The sequence below is a fragment of the Falco cherrug genome, chromosome 7 (assembly GCF_023634085.1).
Source record: "Falco cherrug isolate bFalChe1 chromosome 7, bFalChe1.pri, whole genome shotgun sequence".
Classification (NCBI taxonomy): Eukaryota; Metazoa; Chordata; class Aves; order Falconiformes; family Falconidae; genus Falco; species Falco cherrug.
The window spans coordinates 29,346,966-29,370,540 of record NC_073703.1 but is presented as its reverse complement, the minus strand read 5'-3'; the positions used below and the strand labels follow the sequence as shown (position 1 = coordinate 29,370,540).

General features: G+C 48.7%; 1 protein-coding gene across 1 annotated transcript in view; it reads left to right on the top strand.

The window, feature by feature from the left end:
• Nucleotides 1–16,562: 16,562 nt before the first annotated feature.
• Nucleotides 16,563–23,575, top strand: part of JAG2 (jagged canonical Notch ligand 2) — a 72,527-nt gene continuing 65,514 nt past the window's right edge. The window contains exons 1-2 of the mRNA XM_055716759.1: nt 16,563–16,910; nt 17,170–17,493. Coding sequence (XP_055572734.1) covers nt 16,578–16,910; nt 17,170–17,493 — 657 coding nt within the window. The 5' untranslated portion in view covers nt 16,563–16,577. The remainder of the gene's footprint in view (nt 16,911–17,169; nt 17,494–23,575) is intronic.

Genomic DNA, 23,575 nt, shown 5'->3' with positions numbered 1-23,575 from the left:
AGTGCCCAACAAGTGAGTCAGTGAGGTTCTGTGAATCTGTTTATCAGACAGCAACAATCATTTGCGGAAATGTCTTTTGTAGCAACTGAAGAGTCTATTTGATGGTAGCATTGACTAATGTAAATGAGGATTAATTAATGTTTTCCTGCAGTGATGTTGGCACTGATAGTGCCTTGTTCGTGTAATTTGATTTCTATTGACAGGCTGCTAATGGAAATGGATAGCAATGGGTGTCTCTTCCATCAGGCACGCTCTGTCACAAAAATAATTCTCCAAACTGGCAGTTGGACTTATTCATTGCTGGAAACGTGAGGCAGTAAAAGAGGATGAGTCAGAAATGGGAAACAAAGGGACTTGTCTAATTCATAGCAGTCGTCTCCCAGGTGTTTGACACAGGATAAATTTTGGGGTTCGGGTCTTGTTTGGGCTCAGCTGCCCCTGAAACCCAGTTTCGATTCAGCCCCAAATCATGGATGTGCAGCTTCACAGAGGGAAGGAGCATATTTAAAGTGGGCAGGGGGATCTGCAGGCAGTCCCATAGCTCAGGGCCTGGGAGGGGAGAGGTTCAGCTCCTGACCTCCACCTCCCTCACAGCCCAGTACCACTGTCCCACAGGGTTAATGTGCACTGAGTCAGGTCCTTCCCTCCCCACAGGGAAACCCTGCACCTACAGATGCGGAGCAGTCCCTACTTTGAACACATCCCCAGGAAAGCCACTGATGTTATTCTAAAGCACTAACCAGAAGTGACTGCTGGTGTTCATGGATGGTTTGAATCCAGCAAAAGACTCATGTTGGGACCTCCTTATGCACTGAGAAAAATGAGCCGATGTTCTTCTGGTGCGCAACTCCACACTGTCCACAACCGCTCTCAATGTTTGAAGTGCAGTTGGGGAACTGCAATTCTTCAGAAATCATGGAAGTAGGAAGGCAGCAAGAAATAATCTGGTGAAAATAAAACATTCCCTCTTACCTAACTAATTCACGTACAAAATCCACATGCAAATATTTTTTTTCTGTTTAATGTAATTAATTTTGCACAGTGAGTACTTCTTCAGCAAAGATACATTTTCTAAGTGTCCTTTTGTCCTGGGAACCTATGGTGAATTTCCAAGGGACCATGATTTTATCCTGTACTGAGGAAGGTGCAGATGAGGCTGGCTGAAAGGTCCCATGGGTGAGTGCGGAACTACCATCCCATCAGAGCCTGACACATGCCATTGCCCCTCTCCTTGCAGAACTGAATGGCAGGAAACCATCATTCAACATCTTTGTATCTTCAAGCCCCACGCAATGCCTGATACTGAAGAAATTTTAGCTGTTGAAGGTCTTTCATATGATCACATTCAAGGCCACATTTTGGGTCATACTCCTGCTCCTATGACAGTCAGTAGAAAAATACTTCGAAAAGTAAAATGTCCATGGTCATAGTACGTGGTAAGGCTGGAACAAAAGCAACATAGTAACCTGCCATGACCAACCTGGAAACAAGGCTCAGCAGCATTGTTCTGAAAGGCAGGAGCAGCCAAAGCAAGAGAAGAGCCCTGTGGCCAGTAGCTGCCCCACAATTCTGCTTGTCCCTACATGTAAGGAAGGGCCTGCAGCCCTCCATCTAATCTGATCTCCCATTTACATGTTCACCATTAGCATTTGCTTAATCCTCATACCTTCACTGAACTCCATCCTTGCCCTTTCAAAGGGAGAGCAATAACCTCTCCCCTCTGGGTATGCTGCTGCTGCTATCCCCATTCTCTAACCAAACTGGAGGTTCTAATTTACTGCTTCTGCTGTGCTCTACCCTGATTGCAGCAAGAGCAAGGACAGCCTGGCACCTCAGAAAATGAAACCTTTGCCATCTAAAGTCACCCAGAACTGGAGGATACCAAAGTCATGAGGGTCTGTGATATACAAGCAAACTGCAGTGCTACCCCACACATCAAGGTGTGGGTCTGGCTGGGATGATCTGCACTCAGAGCTGTGCTCGAAGTGGTGGCAGCAAAGCTGTGGTGGCCCAGCCTGCCCAAGCCTTCCCAAGATCCTGGCAGCCAAAACCATTGCTGCAGTAGCAATTTATTACCCGCTGTCTTCTAGGGTATCTCCTTGCTGCTGTGAGCAGGAAAAAGCCCAGCTGTGGGGACCAGACCCTCTGGTTCCCACCACACACACATTCAGACAAGGAGCCAAACCCATTGGAAGACCCCCGGCAGCGCACCCATGCCTGGCTGGGATACAGAGGTGTTCTCCATCCCTCCTCCCACTGATGCTGAAACAAAAAGCTGAAAACTGAGGCTCTTGTTAGCTAGGAGGTGAGGAGTGCGCTGCAACTGCCCCCCAGCCTCATGCTCAAGGCACCCCTAAGGATAGCACTCCGCATCTACAATTAAACAGGTGCTGAAAGAGTTGGGGGAATGGGGACAAGAGCACAGGGCTTTCCTCTCCTTGCTGTTAAGCAAGGCCAGGGTTATATGGAAATATAACGACCCATCATACAAGCTCACATGGTTGGAGAAAACAGGCAGGTTTCCAGGTCTAAACCCCCTCATTGGGTTTGAAAGAGAAGCAGCAGTTCCAGTATAGGGATATCTGAGAACCATTCCTTAAGCTTAATTTTGTGAATTACTTAAGGTAAGTGAAAAGAAGGGTTAGCACCTGCACAGAAGAAAGGACTGCTAACAAACTGATAAGGCTAGGGAAAAAAAGAGCAAGAATTACTGCATAAGAAAGGGAGAGAGGTTAGTTCAAGGTAAGACCTGAGGAAAAGTGTTAATAAACACCTGTGGAGTCCTTGGTTTTTTATAGCCAGCAGAGCTATGGAGGCTGCTTTCCGGGCTCACCTTTGCTATGGAGGTATTTCTCCCCTTTGCCCTCCCTTCCTGCAAGCACCTGCCTGCACAAAATCCTAATCATCCCATCCGTGACCGGACAGCTATTGTGCTTCCCTAAAAGGTGAAGGCACTGGGGCTCAGACCTGTCCCTCTTACAGAAATGCTCTGATGGGGTGATGGTATGGGAAGTGACTCCAGCCCACCTCCCTTCCCCTCCCTGCCTATGGTAGGGATCTAAGCAGCAGCCCTGGCCCCTTTCAGTGTGGATGCCAGGAGGGGGTTATGCAGTATGGCTTCTCTTTCCTTTTTCAGCATCTTATAGCCACGCACTGTGGCTGCTGCCTGGATTGGGCCCCTCATGGCTGAGAACATCCTCAGCCTCCGTGGTGCTCAGGCAGGTGGTAGGCAGGGGCAAGCAGGAATTCCCACCCAGATCACAGGCTGTTAGGTGATATGTGGGAGAGTGGGCAACGCTTTCGGGTGCTGGATAAAAACTGCAGCTGCGTGCCACAGGATGCGTGATGCTCAGTGCTTGGTGCCCCCAGTTTGTGCTCTGGCCATGTTGCACATGTCCCTTCTCTGGGGATTTGGCGGTGCTGGGGACTCATTAGCTGATTTTACAGGGTTGCCCTGAGGCTTTGCTGCCAGGGTGCATGCATGGGCAGTTTGTAGCCAGTGCACAGCATCCACGGGACACCACAGCTCGGCAGTTGCCACACTGCCAGAACTGAAACAGTTGCACAGATGACGGGAGGTGTTCTGTGAAAATCACTTTTGCACTGTTATGGGATTCTGCAATTTGGACATTGACAAACACCTTAAAAACCACTTCCATATATTTGGTCCCTGAGAGGCTGATCACTGAGCTTCTATTTGCAAGCCTGCTTATTTTCTGCTGGGGTGCCAGTAATTTCTTTTTGGTCTTTGCCCATATATTTGCTGCTTGCTAAGCCCATGAACTGACCTCCATAAACACAGTCACATAAATAGTCTGTCAAGGAGATGTGACTGGCAGGACTCACCTTCTGCTGGATCCATTAAGACCGCCTGGCAGCATCTGATGAGCATGCTTGCTGATCTTCCGATAATAATACTGTGTCACCCTACATCTTCAACACTCCTACCCCACGCAGGCTTTCTGTATCCGTTTCCTTTACAGAACACAGTAATTATCTGTTTTACATGTGAAGATACTAGTGGCAGCACAGCATTGTTCAGCTCGTGGTGTTTCACTACAGGTTGTAGCCTACTCTCACAGTCTGAGAGGTAAACAAACAGCCTATTTAATAAGTACCAAATTCTGTCAGTGCCAGTAGTTGCTATGGTGAGAATTCCCGGCGTGGCGCTGCAGCCCTTGGTCACTCCAGGCAGACAAACGTGGGCGTTTCGGATCACAACACTCTGTTTACCAAGGTAGGTCTGAAACACATCGGACGGCAAGGGTGGAGGTTTCTGGAATGGGGAGCCTGCTAAGGAAACCACCAGAAACAAACACTCACGGATTGGAAGATTTAGGAATAATCAGAAAACCAGCTCAGGTCAGCAGCACTGGATCCAGCGCTGGCTGAGAGCTGTTCAGTTTCTGATGCATTGCTATTTTTCAGGGCAACCCAAGTGTGCAGGGATCCAGAGCACAAAATCCCTCAGCACAGCAGCCAGCAAAGGCACCAACAAGCAGCTGCAGATGGAGAAATATCTGCTCTCTCAGCCCTCGGGGAAGACTGCACAGAAGAGATGAGGAGGCTGATAACACGTTTCTTGATCTGCCTGCTGCATCTTCGCTGTGTGAGGAGGATTGCAGGCTCCAGGACTGTCAAACCGTCAACTTTCACTTGGTTTGACAACAAACTCACTTCACATATATGGTTACATTTAAAGAAAATAAGGGGAGGAAAAAAAGAAAGCTGTTGGAGCAAGTAATGTCCACAGATGCTTCCTAGAAGTAGAACATTATTTTGCGATCTGGCACCAACATTTTAGCAGCTTATAAAATGTAAAGTTGGTACTACAGCCAGCCATTTGTACTGTACAAATAAGAGCTGTGAATATATTCTGGAAGTAATGTCAAAGAGGACCAGATGGGAAATGAACAGCATTCATTCTAATTTAACAAAGACAGCTAACCCAGAATATGCATTAACATGTAGCATTTTTCATCTGCCTCCATTCAGAACAGATTCTCAGTATCATTTCCAAGCAAAGGAAATTGAAGGAATACTTACTCCTTGGTGAATTACTGTTCTCTCATAATTGGAAAAGTTTGGCATCCGAAGCTAGGTGTAATATGTTTTGCCTGGAAATATATGCAAGGACACAATACACCCACAAAACCCTGCGTTTTGGCGTGCAGCCAGCTCCGTGTGTTTTGGTCTATGCTGGATAGATCCAGGGTTTCAGAGGCCCCGGGCACATTACTGGCCTGTGGAGAGAGATTTCATACGGCATGGCAAGGAGGGGAGCCTGCACTGGCCGTACAGTGGGTCTGACACAGGAGCTGGGGGGGCATCTCTCCAGACAAGGGTCGGTTTGCCGTTAAAGTAGCAGCAGGTCTGCTCCCCTGTTTCCTTGCATACATACATCACGGCTTGTGTGCGGCATATGCCTCGGACACACGCTTTGAGGGCTAAACCCAAATTCGGGAGCTACCATATCCTAGATATATGTTTTTAAAATGCTAATTCGGTTTTGGCTCTTCTAGGACTGCATCGAGTAGGGTGAGCCTGTTCGAGGGGAGGGATCCCAGGGTACAATAAACTGTAGGATTTCTTCATGTGTTTAGTAGAACCTCTGGTCCTATTTTTAAACAAAGCACCATTTCCATTCCCCCTCTCTCTCTTTTTTTTATTTTTTATTAAATATTTAGAAGGGATTAACTACAGAAAACAAGCCACATCCTGAACATTTTTGTGCAGCATGAATTAAATCTTTTTATTCAAAATTGTTCATTGCTGGAACTTCTCTCAACTTCCAAGCTTCTTTGTGTAACATTTCTTTTTTTGAAGTCCAGAACTGCCACAGTTCCTCCAAACTCCTCATCCCGCCCCATAACAAAGCCAAAGTTCTATAACATTCTGTTCAGTGGAGTTCTGCATTTAAAACATGCCATTAATTTACAATAGCAGCACAACTTCAACACACAGTTAACGAACAGGTATCAGCTCCATTCCAGAGCATTCTTCCTTTGCCTGGGATAAATGCACAGACACAACCTGTACCGTGTCCCGGAGCTTTTTCTCTGCCACTCAGCAGTGTTTTCTCAGTTTTTTAGGCAGCTCTCAGGCCATATCCTTCCCAGTAAGTGGCCCTTCCTGAGCCCAACGTGGGGAGCCCTGCTGCAAAGCCTCTCTTTTAATAACAGCAAACGGAGTGGAAGCCTGAAAACCAGTTGAAGTCAGACCGGATCACCATCAGCTTTCCGACTGACCTTGAAAATCTGATCAAAATGCACAGCTCTGGCTGTGAGTTGACACTGTACACAAAATGCTTTTCATACGACCAAAGCATCTGGTTTAATGGATCCCTTTGGTCCCTTAGCTTTTTCCACACAGAATCACATTTGGAGTGGCTACATGTAACTCCAGGCCGGTGATCTGTGTCTGCAGAGCACAAATCCTCTTTCTCTCTCACAGTAATGCCTACAGTACATCCAGTTGGTACGTGAAGAAGCCACTTTCAGAAGCAGAACGGGATCTCCAGCTTCCCAGGTGAAGGCGTTGCCCTCGATCCCAGGGACAGCTGTACTCTGGGGGGGGACCTGGGGCTCCAGGGGCAGACCAGATCCAACAGCAATCCCCAGGTAAGGTCTGCAGCCAGTGCCAGATCCACCCTGGCAGAATCACCCACCTTTGAGATTCTGCCCTGTAGGTCCCTGAACCACTTCCTACAGGGTCAGTGCGCTAACACATATGTACTGTGTAATTTGCTGTGAGTGAGATACAGCGGAGTGTGCTAAAAGCGGTGGCAGCCTGTTTCACTGCTTGCTTCATCGCTGCTTCATGTGCTAGGCACGTGCAAAACTGGCTATCGGCGAGTGAAGCAGGGCACATCCTTTGAGACTTGCTTGCTCATGGCTTTGAGAGTTTACAGAGCAATACCTAACAACGTGGGACTGCTGCTGTGTGAGTATGCTAGGGATCATCATGGCCAGGAACAAAAATGCAGGCTGGAAAAAAATCTTAACCTGCAATTATGTGCAGTGTAGTGCACCAAATCCTCTGTGCCCCACAACCTTTTTTTTTCCCCAAGCTTTTAGCCTCTGCAAAGCTAAGGTGTAGGTTGTGTTCTATTCATTAGGGCTGGAGTAATGACTTACAACAGCTCCTGAAATCACTACCCTTGCTGGCTAAGGCAAAGCAAGCAGCATGAATCTTTATAGGCAAGAAAGACTAGTAATCTCTCTCCCTTCCTCTAAAATCCTCCCTCACCCCTCCTCTCCCGGAACAAACACACTTTTAAAAAGGCTTTTAAATAATCTCATGTTCCTTAACAAAATTACAGCAGCAGTTTCCTCCTTTAATAGCACTCTTCTTCTAAGTAATCTTGTTTTAGCTAGAGTTTTTGATGGAGAGCACTGGTAGATGAATCATCTGTCGACCCTCTTGGTTATTTTGCCTGGCTCCAGGAAGAAGGAATTCTGTTTTGGAGCACAGTCTCTTGTTCGGAAGAGGAAGCTCTCATTTATGTCTGCTTTTAACTAGGAGTGATAAAAATTTTATTTGAATGGTTAATCAGGGCATAAACAGATGAATTGTGAATGTGACTCTGATCTAGCACAATGGATGTCCTGGCTCAGAATCACTTATCTCAAATGAATTGAGCTGTCTTCTGCAAGCTAGAGGTCTGCTCCTGCACATCACCTTCTTACAGAAAGTGCTGGAAGGCACTGGGTGAAAGAAAAGTCAAAGACTGACCAAGATCCAAGTGTTAATGGAGACAAGTATTTTAGTTCAAGAGCTGTGATGTGGACAGTCACTTCTCTGACAACCTAATCTACACAAAAGCCCAAAGACAGAAGTTTTTAGAAAGAGATCTGACTTCATTTATCAAAATATAAGGGGCTAGAAGTGCCAGTGAGGGAGAAGAAAGATTGCAGGACCATGCACATCAGATCAAATTATGCATCAAGCAGCGATTCAAATAAATGCATTAGTAACTGGAAAAAAACCCCAACTATAGGAATGTGTTAGCTATTGGTCATCTTTTTTTATTTATTTTTTTTTTAAATCAGTGTCACTGAATAGGTGCACTACTGGATCTTTGCACTGGAAGAGCTTCTCTTGCGCATCTCCACTGCTGAGGCCGGGCTGGCACGATGCTCACACCGGGACATCCCCAGGGTGGCGTTCAGCAGTGCCATGTAGAATTCTGCATTTCCTTAGGTCTGACTGCTTTACTTCTAAAGCACTTTGTGTTACAGTGGTCCCTAAGTGACAGAGGATCCTAACATAAAACAATCCCTTGTTGGGTAGGTTTTCCAGGTGACCAGAAATAGTGGACAGTATCAGCTGCCTAATAGCAGTGAGGAATGCATGAACCCTACTCCACTGACAGTGAGTAGGATGCTTCAAACAGAGAAGATGGAATTTTAGCTTTGAACACCTCACATTTTTTCCTGTCATCTACCATACTCTCTACCTTACTTGCATTTTACAAGCTGTAAGTTGGTCAAGGCCAACCACACAACTACTGTGGTGAAAGGAATGTCTTTGGATGAAGAGAAATGCACCATTATATCTATGTACATACATCTGATACCTCAATATGTTGCACCTTAACCATTAATCACATAGATAGATGCCTGCTTTCCTCCCTTCTCATTGAATATGCCCTTCCCACAGACATGGATATTTCATCACATTTTCCTGAATTCTGCTGTCTACTTTTAGCAGGACAACAGGATCTCCTGTCAACAACAGCTCCTGCTCTGCCAAGTGGTCTAGACACAGGAGAAGCATGTCAGGCCTCCCTCCTCTGACCACAGATTATCCAAGATGTCAGTGGCTTAGTCTAAAGGTAGATTGGGTTTCAGTTAGATAAACTTCTAACTGCATCTTAGATAATTTCGTGTGAATTTTCCAGGGGAATTAGAGATCTGGCATGTTGGCAGTTGGCTAGAATCAACATATCCAGAGCGGGTTTTCTCAGCATTAGTCAGGCCAGTTCATGTATGAAGGGAGGAAGGAAAAATTCCTTCCACGATTAAGCACTCGCTGTTTTGGTCATGAGTGGCACCAGCTACCTATAACGCTTTTCCTGGAAATGAATGCATGGCTGTGCAGGTGGTATCACCAAGAAGGTTTTGACTTGCTTGAACCTGGATGGATGTCCCAATAAAAAGAACTGGCGATCAGAACTAGCATTCAACTCACAAGGCAGGAAGAGCATCTCTGTGTCCTGACCTGCAGAATTAATGCAACTAGGATCTGCAAGGACTGGTTTCAAAAGTGAATGGGGAAATACAAGCACCAAGTACTTGGACAGAGGCGTTATAAACTAGGGGAAATACCATTACTCGTAAGAAAATCATTGGAGGGATGCTGAAGAGGATAATGGATCACCTGATGAAATAATGCAAAGAGCATGAGAAATAAATAAGAAGAGATTAAAACCTTGATACACAATCAAAACGAGAACTGAATTTGACTCTAACTAAAGAGAAGGAACTGCTTATAACATGCAAGAGGAATGCAGCTTGGGTGAGAATGACCATGAAACAACAGAGTTCACGAGTCATAGGAAAGGAAGGAAGGAGAACAGCAAAATAAATACAATGGACTTCCAGAAACCATATTTCAAAAACCTCATAGAACTGATAATCATGAGAAACAAGTCTCAGAGAAAAGAGAATTCAGGAAAGTTCGCAGCACCTTAAAGAAACAATGGTAAGGACATCAATTCAAACAATCCCAGCAGAGAAGGGAAAGCAACTGTCGTAAGAGACAGATGATTTGCTTAAATCATGACCACTTCATTGACCTTTAACACAAGAAATAGTGCATTCAGAAAATGGAAGAGAGATTCATTTGCATGTGAATGTAAACGCATAGGCTGAAGATGTAGGGGCCAAACAAGAAAAAGTTACTATGCAAAAAGAAACACAACTAACAGGATCAACTGCATCAAGAAAACAAAATACTTTCTTAGTGACATGAATGCCATGGAAGAACTATCCAACAGGGAAGGAAAGCGAGCAATGCATGATGTGAAGACAGTGGAAGTACTTGCCTTTTTCACTTCAGCTTTCAGTAAAAAGACCACTCGCACCCAAATGGTTAACACAGTTAGTGCCACAGATGATAGAGACAGATCTCAGTCTGGAAAGAAGACAGAATAAGTGAAGAACACTTACCTGGATTAAGTATTATGTGCTTAGACTGCTAACAGCTCTCTGGGACGCCACAGAGAACCAGCAAGGTGTCAGAAGGCTGGTTAAGGGAGACATAACTTCTTTTTGAATTTGAATTCCCAGAGAGAATTGGAACAAATAAAGAAATGTTCTGTAAACATCTGGAAAATAACAAGAAAGTGAGTAATGGCTGACACAGATTTGTTAAATCACCCAGATATTTTTCCTATTACTGAGGCAGCAGGGTACAGAAGAACTAGTAGATGCAATAAACCCTATCCTTTATCAGGGATTTTGACATTCACATGACATTCTTATAACTAGAAGACACGATCTAAAGCTCCAAAGCTGAAAAGCTGTTTGGTGGATGGCAAACCAAACGGAAGCCAACAATATCATGCTGTTGCAAGAAAGAGAAAAAAAAAAATTAAAAGAATATAATCACACTTGTCTGCATAATTAGGAGTGACTTCTGCCTGGTCTGTGATGTCTTCTCACTTCATCCAGTGCTGCTTAGATCACACTGGAACTCTGTGTCCCATTTGAGGCACTGGATTTTAAGTAAATAGAGGAACAAGGGCAGAGAGACTACATGAATGATCAAGGGTCTAGAAAATATGACCTATGATCATGTAAAACCATAAAAATACTTTTTTTTTTTTCATTGTAAAGAAAAGGCATCAGAGGGAGGCACAACAACAGTCTTCAAATACATGAAGAGTAGCAGTAGAGAGGAAGGGCATATGCTGGGCTCCACATCCATTGCAAACAGGTCAAGAAGTGGGATCAAAGCACAGCAATGCAGTAGCACACGTTTTCTGACAGCTAACCACTAGAACAGGTTATCACAGCTAAGAAATTTGTATCTGGGGATGTTTTTATGAAGAGATCAGATACCCATGTTATGAAAGAAGCAGGGGCCATTTGTCCTTCCTTGGACTAGATAATCTCTGGGTATCCCTTCTGACCTTATTTTGTCTGATTCACACACCAGGGAAGTCACAGAGTCTTTGAGAATGATTGCAATGAACCTGAAGAGCAAAAGTTGGTTGTGGATAGTGGATACAGCATGGTTCAGTCAGTTTTGAGAAGGCTACTCAGATGGGTCGTCTTCTGAAAATCCACAAAGATAAGCCACTAAGGAAGCAAGAACTACACTTTTAAAGCAGTGGATTGAGTTTCAGAAGTCAGATCAGCTAGGCTGGTTTTCTAATTCCTCTCCCCCACCCACCCCCGCCTCGCCCGGCAAGTGACCAGTTAACACCTCCACCCTCACCCTCAAGTGTTAACATTTTCGGCAGGTCTTGGAAACACGGGAGGTGATCAGTTAGGAGGAACTCTCAAAGACTGTTCAGTACATCTCCTTCATTTTATTAATATTGCTGGCCTTTAGTACCGAGCCGTACAAACTGAGACCAGCTGACTTCTCAAGCCAGACTCAGCATACGCTTCTGCTGGCAGAAGACCAGGCTCCAAAAGTAGAAAGCGTGCCAAGCAGCAAAGTTGAAACGATAGGAAACCACCTTCTTTCTGCTCTGGAGCCCGCAGAGACCAGCGCCAGCTGAGAGCTGGGCAACCCCTGACATAGGAAAGGGTGGTGCCAAGATCTCAGCTCCTTTCCTGGCACAACTTCCATCAAACATAACTTTACATTCCTAGTAGTAGTCAGAAAGGAAGACAAATATAGGCACTACCTTATGTCTTCTCTGCTTGGTCTTTTCTTGGGCTGTACTATGCAGCTCAATCCTAACTAAGAGAAACCAATCCCAGGACTTATACTGGAAGATATTTCATAACAACATCTTTGCAGTTCAAGTCTGCTTTGCTTCCATGAAGAGCACCCACGTGCATGTACACACTCATTAAAGATACTACATGAGCCACACAAATCCAACAGGACTCTTCAGTCAAATTCAAGGGAGAAGACATGTCTGTACCTTGCCAAGTCCATAGCAAAGTTCAAAATACCTTGTTCCAGCCAATTTCCACAAAGAGAAAGAAAAATCCTTCTCCTCTGGTTACCCTCTAGCTCTCTTCCTGAGCAGTCTTCTTCATTCATAATCTTAGCCCCAGCTCACAAGGCTTCTCATGGAGGAGGAAGGAGAGAAATTAATTCTTCACAGCTGGTTCTGTCCTGCAGTGCCTTGCTCTCAGGACAGGCAGCTGTAGCCTTTCTGGCCAGAAAGGGAGGGTTAACTCCTACCCTGCCAATTTTCAGATGGACAACATCCAAAATGATCTTCTTGCCTTTAACTTTCCCAAGCAGACACATTCTGGCCCGGGTAAATGAGATATATCCACATCCATACTCATACTGACTAATGACATCCCTCTACCTCTGCTGTCTATAAGGCAAATGGATAAACCCTGCCCCTTCCTAGCCGCTGTGAGCCTCCAGGGATATTTTATGCAGATGATTTAATGAGCACACTTGCAAAGAATTTGCATACAGGCATAAAATTAGCATAAGTGCACAGCCAGAGCACAAAAGCAAAAATCCTGGCCCAGAGAGCTGGGAATGAGGAGGTGTGGGATGCCGGCACTCCACCCTGCCTGAGACTGGCAATGAGCGCATCCCTTCCCTGCCAGAGGGACCGATGTTCTCCAGTCGCGCCCCTCATGCAGGATGAGTAACTGTGAACTGAAAGCTCAAACCCCATTTAAAGTCAAGCATGAGTTTTCTCAGCCCTGTTTCCACCCCTTTTCCATGCACAGACCCCAGTTCCCACTTGCTACCATCAGCAGGGCTTGCTGGAGAAAGGAGAAGGAGCAGCAGGAAGTGAGGGAGCAGCGATGGAAGGATATTTATGTTTGGGGTTTTTTTATCTGGATCATGACAGCCCTTGTTTTGGTCGGGAGGGAGTGAAGGAAGAGCACCTCAAAGCTTGTGCTCAGCACAGGGGAATTTATATTGACTTCCCCTGAGCTGCAAGCAGGTGCCTGCCTGCACCAGGCTGCACCATGGCCCCATGACTCAACACAAAGGCCCAGAGACCCTTCCCTGGGGAAAGGGACAGGAGAATGACCCCACAGCGGGGAGGGAACGGTCCTGGCCTCACCCACTGGGGAAAGGACAGCTGCTGGCACAGGGTGCAGCCAGATGCAGGACGGCCGGGAAAGGCAACGGGTTGGGTGACAGCGGGCTGGGCTGCAGGTGTGGGTGTAAGAGGAGACACGTCACACTTGGCAGCCAGGGCTTCAAGCGGGCCTTGGAGAGCGCAGCTGATTGGGAATGAGTTATGGAGCCAGCCACCTCCAGCGGGCTTGCTGGGGGCAGGGAAAGCCAGGTCCTGCAAGCTGTCCTGCGGCAGCGGTCCAGAGCCCGGGAAGCACTGGAGGAAGAGGGCGGCAAACCCTGTCACCGTACTCCTGGATGAAGAAGAGTTCGGTGGCCCGTCAGAAGTGACCAAGGTACCCCAAGGACTGCTCAGGACCTCTTGTGTTTCATCTAACCTAACTTCACGTTCCTCAGGATGCTAGCCAGAGGCAGGCCTGGTGGGAAGGCAGGGATTGTGCCGGAGGCTGAGCTGTCACCATTCAGGGCTGGCACCGCAGGGAGGACCTGGTGCAGGCTGCCTCAGCTGCAAGGCACTGCTCCCGTCAGCCTCGCTCAGCGCTCACCTCCCGATCTGCCCACCCAGCTTTTTTAAAAGCTCAGAGTTTGTATGTTAAGAAATCTTTCTGCTGCGTTTTCTGAAAACCATCACTATCTGTGCAAACCTACAATGAAAGAACTTTCCATACCTGAAGAAGATCAGAGCGAAATCCATGGCACTTGAGAAATAATAACCACCGGGAGTTCAGGCTGAAAATGGGGCTACAGCACCAAGAAGAATAAAATGAAAATTTTCCTGAGCAGAGAGAATGCCTGGAAATAGCTGCACCTCCACTTTCTGCTCCTGTGAAGTCAGGTTACAGCAAGAAAAGGCATTTTAAAATGGCAGCAGAGTTTTTGAGTACTGTAGAATATTTACAAAGGCGAAACCAAAGCACAGAAAGAGCATGCAGTGTGCTCAAGGTAACAAAGAAATTCTGTGATACAGCAGGTAACCGAGCTTGGCTCTGTAGAGACGGAGCATATGCTGTAACTACTGGATCATCTTTCTTCTGTATTACATTTGCTTAGCTTAGTGATAAAAATGTATGTCTTCCTCCACAGGCATATTGACCACATAATGCTGAATGTAGATTATGAGGTTTTATGTTTGTTTATGATGATACATGCAAACAAAATACCTGTCTTGCAAAATATTTTGGCTGCCATCCACTGCAAAAATAATCGTTAGGCAGAAAGCTCATCTAAGAAACTCCTTCCCTTCAGCCACCAGAAAAAGTAATTAAAAACTAAAGAGCATTTGCCTGTCCATTTGGAACCCAGCAAGCAGTGCAGCTGGGCAAGGGTATGGACCCAGCAGAGTTTCTGATTAGCAAAACAAAGCAACTTTAAAATAACACCTCAGACCAAGGTACTGGCCCTCCCTCAGCTCCCCCTGCTTTCCCTTTGCTGCCTTCTAAGGGTGGTTATATCAGAGGTTATCTTAACCAAAAAAATGCTTGAATGCAGTTATGTTGGGAGGCACAGTTTCAAAGAGAGGACACATAAAATAATTAAAAGCAATATTCACCACTCCACTTCAGAGAGCTCCTGTTTGAGCTCAGGAGGGATGAGAGGGAAAGTAAGGGATGCTTCCTGGAGAGCAAGTAAGGTGAACCGGGACAGCAGAGGGGTAGGCTCAGGACAGTGGGGAGATAGGAAACTGGAGCAGATTGTGGCAAGTGGGAGACATGGGTGGGGAAGGAGAAGCAGGTCTGTAGATGGGGAAGCAGGAAAGCAGGAAAGCAAGGGGAGCAGGGAGGACAAGAGAATTTTGGAGAGCAGCTAGCCAGCTGGCACACATATAGCAGCTGCTGCTGTGTCAGCCTAGGAGAGTAGCTGCAGCTGCATGCTGGCCATGAATAGCAGAGGAGCAGCGTGCCGGCTGGCTGCTGGAGGGACGGGAGGCAGCCGGGGCACTGAAAAGGCAGGGGGAGGCTCTTTGAAAGGTTTTCCGTGCAGGGGAACATGACAGCCCTTTGATTTCTGAGCTGTTTGTTCTCCAATTGTCCACTCCAGTGGCTGATCAGTGCTAAAGAGTTAAACAGGGAGAGGGGGGAGGGAGAGAAACAGAAGGAAAACTTAGGTCCGAACTGCGGATCTGGGCTTTGATAGCATATCCACAGCACGCAGTTGTCTGGATGTATAGCTTTCATAGTTGTCAGCAGGGATCAAAATCACAGGATGCTTAAACGAAAGGAGAAATCTCTGCTCAGTTACTCTCATAGTTGCTTGAGCCACCACTGGAGGAGGACACGATCCCATCACTCGGCCATCTGCTCTGTGTAGTGCACATGTCACCGAGAGAACTCTATAAGCAATGCTGTGTGTACTCCTGTGTGGCTGGGGGTGCACACCTCCTACATCAGTGTGGGCCTGTGCATCCCATGCACTCCTCCACAGCTGTGGGTGCATGCATCACGCGTGCTTTTCCACAGTCATGGATGATCCCATCCTGTGTTCTCCTCCACAGCTAAATCTGCATGCACTGTGCTCCTACATGCCTGTGGGCACTCCCAACCAGCACAATCCTCCACGGCTGTGAGTGCACAGTACTCCTCCACAGCTGCCGGTGCTCCCACCCTGTGCACTCCTCCACAGCTGTGGGTGCTGCTACCCTGTGCTCTCCTCCACAGGTGTTCCTACTCTGTGTACTCCTTCACAGGTGTGGATACTCATACCCTGCGCTCTCCTCTACAGCTGTGGGTGCTCCTACCCTGCGCTCTCCTCCACAGCTGTGGAGTGCATGAACTTTGCACACGCTGCTGCGGTGCTCCCACACAACACTTCTCCTCGACTGCGTGTGCTTGCATCACACGTGCTCCTCCGTGCCTGCACACGCGTGCACCCTGCGCAGTTCTGCATGAGTACGGACGTGTCCACGGCCAGGGGCACGCCCACCCCAAACACCCCTCGACAGCTGTGGGTGCACGCATCCCACGGACGCCTCCTCCGACGCTGCGGGTGCGCGCACACCCTGCGCGCTCCTCCGGGGCGGCGCGCGCACGCACCCCACCCACCCACTCACTCACACGCAGCTGCGGGCGCTCCCCACCCCGCGTGGGTGCGCGCACCCCGCGCGCGCTCCTCCGCGCCCGCGGGCGGGCACCCCCGCCGTCCCCAGGGCTGGCGGACCCCCCGCTGCCGGCAGGGCAGGGCAGCGGCACGGCGGGGCGGGGCAGGGCAGGGCGGGGGCCGCCGCCGCCGCCCGCCGCCCTTTAAGAGCCGCGGCGGGAGCGGCGCTGGCCCCACCCGCCGGCCGCGGGGCCGGGCCGTCCCCCTCATTAATATGAAGGCGGCGGCAGCGGCGGCGAATGGGTAATGAAGCTGTCACTCCGGCACCTACTTGTTGGGTGTCCGCGGAGCCGAGGCGCACAGAGGGCGAGCGGAGCCCGCGGGAGGGGAGCGGCGGCGGAGCGCTCCGGGCGGCCCCGCCGGCAGCCCATGCCCTGCGCCCCCCGGCGCGCTGCGGGCGGCTCCCCCGCCGCCCATGCCGCGAGCGGCCGCCGGTCCGTGGCCGGTGGGCTCGGCGGGCTCCTCTGAGGCGGCCGCGCGGAGCAGCAGGCATGCGGGGCGCCGGGCGGCGGAGCCGGGCCCCCCGCGCTGCCGCGCTCGGCCTGGCGCTGCTCCTCGCCTCCTGCGTGCAGGTAGGGGGGCGCGGGGGGCTGCGCGCCCGGCCGCGGGGCGCCGCCGCGGCACGTCTCCCTCCTCCCCGCTCCGCGTCCACCTTGCGCCTGCCCTGTTTATAGAGATACCGCGCCGGTGCGCGTACGCGCCGCCGTGGCGGGGCTAGACCCGCGGCCGGCCGAAGTTGGAGGGGGGGGGCCCGGGGAGCGCCTCCCCGCAGCCCCGCGCCCCCGGCCGCGGTAGTAACGAGGCTGTCTCCCCTTTGATTTTTATTTTTAGGTGTCCCGGTCCACGGGCTATTTCGAGCTGCAGCTTAACTCGGTGCGGAATGTAAACGGCGAGTTGTTCAATGGGGAATGCTGCGATGGCATGAAAAGCCCCCAGAACCAGGACTGCACCCGGGACGAGTGCGACACTTACGTGAAAGTCTGCCTCAAGGAATATCAGGCCAAGATCACTCCGGTCGGACCCTGCAACTACGGATTCGGATCTACCCCCGTTCTCGGTGGAAATATTTTCTATTTGAACAGCAACAAATACTCCCATCAAGGCAGAACCCCCGAGACGGGCAGGATTGTTATTCCCTTTCAGTTTGCGTGGCCGGTAGGTTGATGATCGCGCTGTTATCGCCCTTTTTTTGTGTGTGCCTTCCGCCCCCACCCCCGTCGGTGCTGCAGCGCCTGCCCGCTCCTCCGTTAAGAAAGCCGGGCGAGCGGCCGGAGCGCAGCCCGGTCGGGGCCGGTGGAGCGGGGCCCGGGGCTGGGGGGGGCGGGGGGGGGGGATGCGCAGCTCTCGGCCCGGCGGAGGGGCCGCCACGGCCTGTCTGGGGGCTGCCGGCGGCAGGGGGCAGCTGCGGACTGACCGCGTGACGGGCGCCCGAGCAGGCTGCAGGTGCGGGGAAAACCGGAGAGGGGGCTTGGGGTTGGGGGGGGGGGGGGGGGGGGGCGGAGAGAATCCCGCTGAAAGCCGAAGCCCGACGGCAGCAGCGCGCCCCGGGGCCGCGGAGCCCCCGCGGCTCTGCGCAGCGCGGGGCTGCCCCCGGCAGGGGGCGCTGCCGGGCGGCGCAGGTGGGGGCGCGCGGGGCGCGTGCCGGGGCTCGCGAAGGGCGCGAGCTGCCGCCCCTCCCGGGGCTCGGGCGGGGCCGCGCGGCGGCGCGCGCGGGGACCGGAGGGGCGGGAGCCGCCGGCGGTGGGCGTGAGGGCTGGGGCGGCACCCCCGCCCCCCACACACCTGCGCAGGGCCGAGCGCGCCGCTCTCCGCCCCCCGGGCGGCGGGGGGAGGCCGGGGCTGCCCCCTCCGGAGCGGAGCCCTGCTCGGATCCTGTCACAGACCGGCTCCGGGCCCCGGCTGGTGGCGGCGGGAGCTGCGGCCGTGCGGGACCCTGGTGCTGCCCCCGGCCCGCAGGATCCCGGGGGGGGCCGTCACTCGCCCCCAGTCCGCTCCCTCAGCCCCCGCCTGCCCGAGGGGCGCGTCCCCGGGGGCTGCAGCCGGTGCTGGGCCCGCTCCCGGGGGCCGGGGCGCTGCCCTCTGCCGCTCGGGGGTGCTGGGCGCGGGGGCCGGGCTGGCGAGCGGCCGGGCCGGGCTGCAGGCAGGTGGGCTCCTGCAGGGAGCCTCGCGGCTGCCGCTCTCGGCCCTTCCGAGTGGGCCGCGGGGTGCAAGGTGGCAGGTTGGGAGGCACCGGGGAGCGGGGGTGGTGCAGCGCGCTGGCTCAGCAGGGGGGGTGAGTATCGGGAGCCTGCGGGTTACCTTTGGCACCTGGTGACTAACGTGAAATGGCCCTTGCCGGCCCCTCCCGGCAGCTCGCAGGATCTCTGCTGCCTGCCAAGCTACTGCTAATAATGGCCAGGGACAAACCTGCCCACTTGTATTTCATGCTAAAGGAACCCAGGCCGTTTAAAATCACTTTCTGTGCTACCAGGGACCCTCCAGCCTGATGCTTGTGCACCTTATATTAAGAACTGACTGCTATTTGAAGGTAGGGGCTTTGCAGAGGTCAGATGATTGAAAAAAATGGTACAACCGATAAAAATCTCTGCACAGAGGCACTTGCATTCTGGTTGCCAAGCTGGGCAATTTCTTTAATTGCCTTTGTTGGTCCTGTGGCCTGTTGAGTTTGGAAGCATTCCCGTTAATAGATATAGCCAATACCATAAAGACAGGGTATTCAGAATTTTGCTCTGAAGTTATAAGATCAAAGGGAAAATGCTTTCTCCTATTTATCGACCATTTAGTACAGGCTTGGTGAAATCATAAACTCCTCTGTAGGAGATTTTGGTAACATTAGCACCTCACGCTTTATAAGTTATCTGTGTGAGGAAGTAAAGGTAACTTAACTCATGCTTTTATTTTGCCAGTTTCTAGTATTGCCACTTGAAACAGGAGAGTTTGATCATCCTTGCAATGCAGGTCTCCAAGCCCAGCCTACTTTGGGTTTTCTTTGTTGGAATAAGCACATTCTAACCTTGCAGCTGGATATTGTTGTTCTATGCTCATCCAGTCCTAAGAAAGGCCTGTTTGACCTGCCTCTTGCAGGTAAATGGCCACAGCATCTCTAGCATATAGTACCCTGTCTGTTGCTGTTTCTTGTATCATTGCCTCCAGTGTTTTAAAGGACTTGAAATATTTGGTCTTTCTTTCTACTGGTTGTGTTTTTTGCAGCTGTTGCAAAGCAGCCAGTAATTTATTTATATAGTGCCACTGCAGTTTAGTGGGTGGCTGGCTGATTTTTGGAAGGTTTACTCAATACTCTCCCTGCCCACCCTCGAGTCTAAAAATAAGGTGTGGAGTAGCTGTACTTTTAAAAACAGTCCCTGTATTGCAGTCTGTGGATGCAGTGATGGAAAAAAGTCCCTCCTGTACGTTGTAGTTACATCTTGAACTTTGGCTATGCAGTCTGTTGATGGGGAATGCAGCAGCATCTTCGTCACAACTGTATGTAAGCTGTACAGACCCTGCAAGGAGAGGCTTAATCGTAATGCTAGTGTAACGCAACGGGTTTTTGAAGTAGATGGAGTTAGATGGTTAGGTTTCAGCTCCCTGGGGTAATTTAAAAATATTCTTTTTATACTCAAGTTTGCAAACAAGAAACGCCAATATAGACATAGTCTTTTGTATGACACACACACACACCACACACCCCCAGTAACGAAATGAAATTAATGTTCCTGTATTGAATGTGCTGGGAAGGGAAAAGACTAAAGAGAACCAGAAATTGCATCCTTCGCTTTTGAAACAAATCTGCCTTGGTGGTGGCAGTGAGTGAAAGACTTACTTCAGTAGTTCTAGTTTGGATTTGTAAGACTGCAAAATCCAACCCTAATGAAAGCCAGAATTGGTGTATGTGGGCTTCTTACTGAACCGCATCTGAATACCTCCCTCACTTAAGGAGAATAATGTATTAGTGTATACATTGCTCGAGGGAGGTTTTCTTGATGTCTGTTTGATATTGCAGTGTCCTGAGCTAGCAGTAGCTGTAAGGCAAGTAGTATCTTGAAAGGTGTTTTTTTGCCTTGGTTTTGTCATGCTGATTTTTTCTTTTTTAAATTTTACATGCTAAAACTTCAAGATGTGAACAAGGTATCTCTTCTGTAAAGCTGCAGTACCAGAGTTCAGTGGCTTCCACTGTTTGATACAGTGTCAGTTATCCAGTTTATTCCTATTTCCTGTCTTTTTTTAATATCATTTGTCTGATCTCTGATTTGCAAGAGGAACTTGGGATATTGCCAAAAAGTTCTTAAAATTGCTACCTTGGGATATATCATCGGCAATCTGGCAGTGGGAGAGGCTGAGGAACAGCTAGAACAATACAGCTGTCTTCTTTACCCACCTACCTCACATTTTTTTCTTTGCCTCCTCCTGTAAAACTTGAAGCTCATTTGAGATTGTTAACAAACAAATGATACAATTGAAATTTATGTACAACTTTAAAACAAAAAAGACTGAAGAATTCAACTAGCTTTGAAAAAGTGATTCTGATCACTTACACAGTTTAGGTTCATTAGTCTTGAGCATATTTTTTTTTCTACCACAAAGCTGTTTGTTCAGACACTGACGCTGCAGAAATACCTTGTGCAGCAATGTTTATCAGTAATGATTAGGTTATTGGCAGGATTTTAGATTTGGGTTTAATTGAAGGCTGCTTCTGAAGATGATGTTTTAAAGTTATAGATGTTCTGCTGGATGGGGTGTGTGGAACCATTTTTCATGCTCCTTCACAAGATGGCACGAAATGGAGTTGTGTGTGGGTTTTTTCCTCCACCCTGTTCCTTCCCTCAGGGAATTCACAGCTTTTCCTGCACCATAAATATTGGTATGCCATCCATTACTTCAGTTAATTAGTCACATAGAAGAATTGTTCTGACTAGTTGTGGATGTTGAAATCATGTATTACAGTATACATCATTATCTCCCCTCAGCTCCTCTGTTTTTGAGATTCTAGTGTGACAGTCAGTGCAATATACGTATGAGTACAGTATACTCAACTCCACAGGTGAACTCCAGAGTTCAAGGCCTTGGAGGCAAGTAACGGAGACCAGCAATTTCACTTCTTTCTCCTTGGTGCTCAGCTAGGACTCTGTGTACCTGCCTGAAGTAGGGGTCATAAGAGGTTCAGGCAGTCCTCGCAACTTGCTTGGATAAAGAGTGCCTTCCCCACTAGAATGTGTGCAACTGATTTATTATTTTTGTAAGCACTGATCTTGTGGTTTTTTTCCTATTTATAGTGTGATTATAGCACCTCTCTAAACTTCTGAAGGACTGTTAATTTTCAGGTAGATAAGAATTTGTGAAAGTACATAAATTTAATAGCCAGGCTCTGTGTGAGTTTCATCCATGTGCAGTCCATGTGTGAGTCTCATCCACATGCCTGGAAGGGTTCAGTCTTGATCTAAAACATACACAGACAGGAGCATGAACCATCAAATATGTAAAGCTGTTGAGAGGATAACTTGGCTGCAGTGGTAAACGTTGAATTTCTTAGAAAGCAACCCCTCCCCTCCCCTGCCAAAACCTGAGCAGGAATGCTTGACCTTACAGCTTTTATTACTTAAAGGGTACAGTGTTGTGTTTGGCACTTTCAGATGTTGTCTGTTTCAGTACAGGATTCTGCATCAAGTTCTCTTGGTCCTTCTACGTTGAAAAAACAAGGCGGTGAGGTTCTGGAAGGTGTCTAGCCGTGAAGTGCATTATCTGGGATCCTTGTTGCCTGTAGGGAGCTTGATAGCCTGACTGTAGGAAATGCTCTTGTCTATTTTTGTTTGGCTGGTAGATCTACAGTTGGTCTACCTTCTGTCTTAACACAGCCATCACTGCTCAAGATCGGGATCTTGAGGCTTTGTGACAAAAATATCCTGGATTAATTACTCTGTGCTCCCTGATAGAGGAAACATGCATCCTGTCAGTGTGAATGACAACCAGTTGTGACAGGTATGCTTCAATTAGGCAGGTTAAAGTTAGGGCATTTAGCACTGGAAAAGGTACTTGTACACAACTGTACCTGAGGAACAGCAGGTACGCTTTTACCATGAAAAAGATCAGAATTTTACAAATGAAGCATTTTCAAGTGATACACAGCAAGCATTACCTCTAAATAGTTGTACTTTGTTCCATTGAAACTCCCCTTAAAAAAAACTAAGTGCATGCAAACACAATCCCACGTAAGACCTGAGGGCAGGGAATAAGAAGAAAGAGCAAGATCTTATGCCAAAATGTAAAATTGACCTGGTGTAGTGATGGGTTGTAATGCACATGCATCCCACCTCATTAGCAGAGGAAGTCAGCATGGAAAAAATAATGTAGTTGATAGCCATATATTGATGAACTACATAAATGTTTAATGTCTTATTTGCCAGCAGCCTAACTTTTTTTTTTCGTTCCCCAGGGTGGGGAGGGCTCTGCTGATAGCACAAAACTTCCTTTTTAATACTTGACCACTTCCCTACCACCTTGAACTTGGTGCTTGCTTACTGACTCTGCCCGACTGGTTTGTCAGTAGTCTCCAGGACTGCTGTGGAGCTGCCATGCCAAACTGTTTCTTTTTTTTTTGACAAAACGCCTGCAGTGCTTGTGCTCATAAAGCTTTGCCCTGCCTGTTGCAATTCATGGACAGCTAGGTCGTGGGTCAGAAAATGTGGATCGGTGTTTCCTCAGTCTTGGGGAAGTAGAGGGGGAATCTTACGCTTTCACCTGCTCAGTACTGTGTTTGCCTTCAAACTTTTCTCATGAGAAATGAAAGGCTGAGGTTGGGGGAGTGGTTTATTATATAAATGATATCCCTTTAGTTTCAGGTGACATGAATGCAAGGAGTAGCTTTTGGGGTTTGTTATGCTCTTTCTTAAAAGAAGCTAATTGGGTTAGAGACTGACTTTAGCAATGCTGGGCAGTGACAACTCTGGTTGATTTCAATAGCAGCTGCAGGTGTCACCTCTAAAAAAGAATCAAGGCCTTAATGGTGAGCACTTCAGAACCCCTCTTTGAAAAAGGGATTTATTATTGGCATGCTGTGTGTGCCAGCAACTATTTGCAGCTTGCCCAGAATAGAAAGCCTAAAGACTTAAGTTTCATGTAACTATAGAAAATCTGTCTTCTAATTTTAAGCAGAAATGTTCTTTGCACTCTTAATCTTTCTTACATTGATGTTGCTAAACCTAGAATTTCATGTGTCTTTGAAACAAATATGCCTCAGAGA